The 3,061-nt window shown below is 43.8% G+C and overlaps 1 protein-coding gene across 1 annotated transcript; it reads left to right on the top strand.

The window, feature by feature from the left end:
* The first annotated feature begins 1,040 nt into the window (after positions 1-1,040).
* LOC106732904 (olfactory receptor 5G9-like) lies at positions 1,041-1,979 on the top strand. The gene has a single exon (XM_014580288.2). The coding sequence runs from the start codon at positions 1,041-1,043 to the stop codon at positions 1,977-1,979; it is 939 nt and encodes a 312-aa protein (XP_014435774.2).
* Positions 1,980-3,061: the final 1,082 nt, after the last annotated feature.

Here is a 3,061-nt window from a genome sequence, read left to right as displayed (position 1 = left end):
CAAACAAACAAATCATCTTTTTCCTGATCAACTCTGTTCGGTCCCAGCCAGAACTAACCTTCTTCTAGGTAACTCTGATAGAAATTGCATCATTTAATGACACAGGAGGAAAGAGTGGGACAATTAATCCCCAGGCTATGAGTTACACTGAGGTTGGCTTTGGTTAACTAAGCACATTAATGAGGTGTTGTGTCTCTCTGAACCCAGCTATTCCCAGTTGTTTCAGGGAGCATGTCTCATAGATCATAGATTTCAATATAAAACTTCCCAACTGCTCCAACTTGGCACTTCCTGTCGATGGAAAAAGGCCCCCACATCGCTCTCCTCAGCAGGTATGTGTGAGTGTCCTGCAGCACATGTACCCACATACAGAAACCATGGAAATAAGCAGGCATTGAAGTCAAGACCACCAGCATTAAAAGGTTCAGTCCAGTGCCTACCCCTTGAGATAACTGAATGTCATCTTTGGTTGGAAAAAATAGGCAATTACATAGTCACTGAGGCCACTGCCTCTCATTCTGTATCTGGGTTTCTGTACCGACTAACATAAATGCCATTTTCACATTCCAGAATTATTAATTAGCTCAGCTAGTCAGATCTGTCCCAAACCGATATGCTGAGCCACAGAGCTCACCTTGCCTAAAGAGGGAAAACAGACTGACATTTGATTTTTCTTACCCCTTCTTGAGCTAAGCAAATATCGCTTCTGTCTGAGAGGATTTCCCCCTGATTCTCCCACAGCAGAGTTATAAGTCACTGCTTGCTGCTCGGATTAATGAACAAGTGTTTGCGGAACGGAGGGGGCGGGTTGACTGATCTGTGTATTCTTCGTTGTGTACAGCGAGTGCATTGTATGGAACATCTGGAATGATGAGCTGGGAACATCTGGCTCTCTGGATTAGTCATTCCCCAATATGGTTCTGGTGCCCATTGAGAAACAGATCTTCATTTTTCTTCAGTTTCATTACAGAGAAGGAAAGGTTGTCTGAGACATCTGCCTCCCCACATCACAGTAGCTACCTGATCCCGGCTCAGAAAAGATGGAAGAGGGAAATCACTCGGTGGTGACTGAGTTCATTCTCTTAGGACTGACAGATCGCCCGGAGCTGCAGGTCCCCCTGTTTGTGTTGTTCCTACTGATTTATGTTATCACCCTGGTAGGGAATGGGGGGATGGCCTTGTTAATTACAATTGACACCCGACTCCACACCCCCATGTACTTTCTCCTACGGAGTTTGTCTTTCTTTGATCTCTGCTGTTCCTCAGTTATTGCTCCTAAGATGCTGCAGATTTTCTTAGCTGAACGGAAAAGCATTTCTCGAACTGCCTGCATTGTGCAATTGTATTTCTTTAGCTGGTTTGCAGATATTGAGTGTCTCTTGCTGGCTGTGATGGCGTATGACCGTTATGTGGCCATCTGTAACCCCCTGCTCTATACAGTCGCCATGTCCAGGCAGCAGTGTAACCAGCTGGTGGCTGGGGTGTGTGCTGCGGGGTTGACAGATGCAATGATACACACGTGTTGTACATTTCGGCTGTCATTCTGCCGCTCCAATATCATCAACCATTTCTTCTGTGAACTTCCCCCTCTACTGGCACTCTCCTGCTCTGACACCCTCATCAATGAGATTGTGCTGATTGCTTCTATATGCTTCACTCTAGTAATCAGCATTGTGATTATCCTCCTCTCCTATGTCTATATCATCTCCACAATCCTGAGGATCCGCTCTGCCGAGGGCCGGCGCAAAGCCTTCTCCACCTGCACTTGTCACCTGACGGCGGTGATCTTGTTTTATGGCAGCCAACTCTTCATATATTTACGCCCCCCCTCCAGCAATTCCATGGAAACAGACAAAGTAGCCTCAGTATTTTACACGCTGGTGATCCCCATGTTAAACCCCATCATCTATAGTCTTAGGAACACAGAGGTGAAGGATGCTCTTAGGAAAGCCATATATAAACCTCTCACCCAGTCATAAATCTCTTTAACTCAATACTAATGCAGTGGTGAAGAGCAAAGACAGTTGAATTCCATTCCCAGCCTGTTGCAATTTCATTTTGCAGAGCCCAGTGGTAGCAGTATTCATGATCAGATTGTTATTATTGTGAATTTGTTTGTACTCCAACAAGGTCTCCTAGCTCCAACTGAAACCAAGACTTCATGAGGCTACTGCTCCAGCAAAATGCCAGGATGAACCTATTTCACAAGCGTTAGCATCAAATATATAAGTAACATCCTTTACAAAAATAGAGCTCTTGGTATTGGGAAAGAAAAGAAGAGCATCACATCTGTCCCTTTCATCTTTGTATTGTGGTTTCTTTCATTATACGGTTGGACGTATGACATGTGTGATTTCTTTTTTTAAAAACAAAGTAAGGTTGTTGTTGGCTCTCTTTTTGCCCAGTTATTGGAGTCTCTGGGTTTCCCAAGAAGGTACCTGAGTCAAGTCGTCGGGGAAGCAGAACCTGGTTCTCATTCAATCTTAAATATTGACACTGATGACTTTACTGAGTGTGTAAGAGCAATGCAGCTTTGACGGCTTTTAGCCCACCAGATTCATCTCCTTCTAGTGGAGAGCAAAAGTTACTTACAGATACAAATTGGATGGTATTTAGCTCCACTTCTCCTTGACTTCTTTACCATCTCCCAAAAGGCAGATTGGTGTCTTGCATATGAGTACCATTCACTGGCTCCCCCAAAGCAAAAACGGAGGAAGAGAAAGATATTTCTATGCTACCTTAGTCGCTTTTCCTGTTCTGTAATTCAAAAATATTAGAAATCTTCCCAGATCTTTAAGGTGCCTCCATTAAAATAGACAATGTCTAGACTCCTATCTCTGGTGGAACTTTAGAAGAGAAAATCAGGAATATATCGAGTGGACTTGGGAATGACTGAATGCACCCACTTTCTAGAAGAGTTCCATGAATGCCTTGGGCATCCCTCTTTGTATGAAGGAAATGAGTTGAACTAGTCAAGAACGCAATGGGGAGTTAAAGATTATTCTGTGCTGATCTCTTGCAGTTGGAATGATCTGAGGAATATATTTAAGTTCTTTTCAGG

This window comes from Pelodiscus sinensis, chromosome 5 (genome assembly GCF_052426305.1).
Source record: "Pelodiscus sinensis isolate ZL-2025 chromosome 5, ASM5242630v1, whole genome shotgun sequence".
Lineage (NCBI taxonomy): Eukaryota > Metazoa > Chordata > Testudines > Trionychidae > Pelodiscus > Pelodiscus sinensis.
Note: the sequence above shows the minus strand (reverse complement) of the source record. Positions and strands in the feature narration are given on the sequence as shown.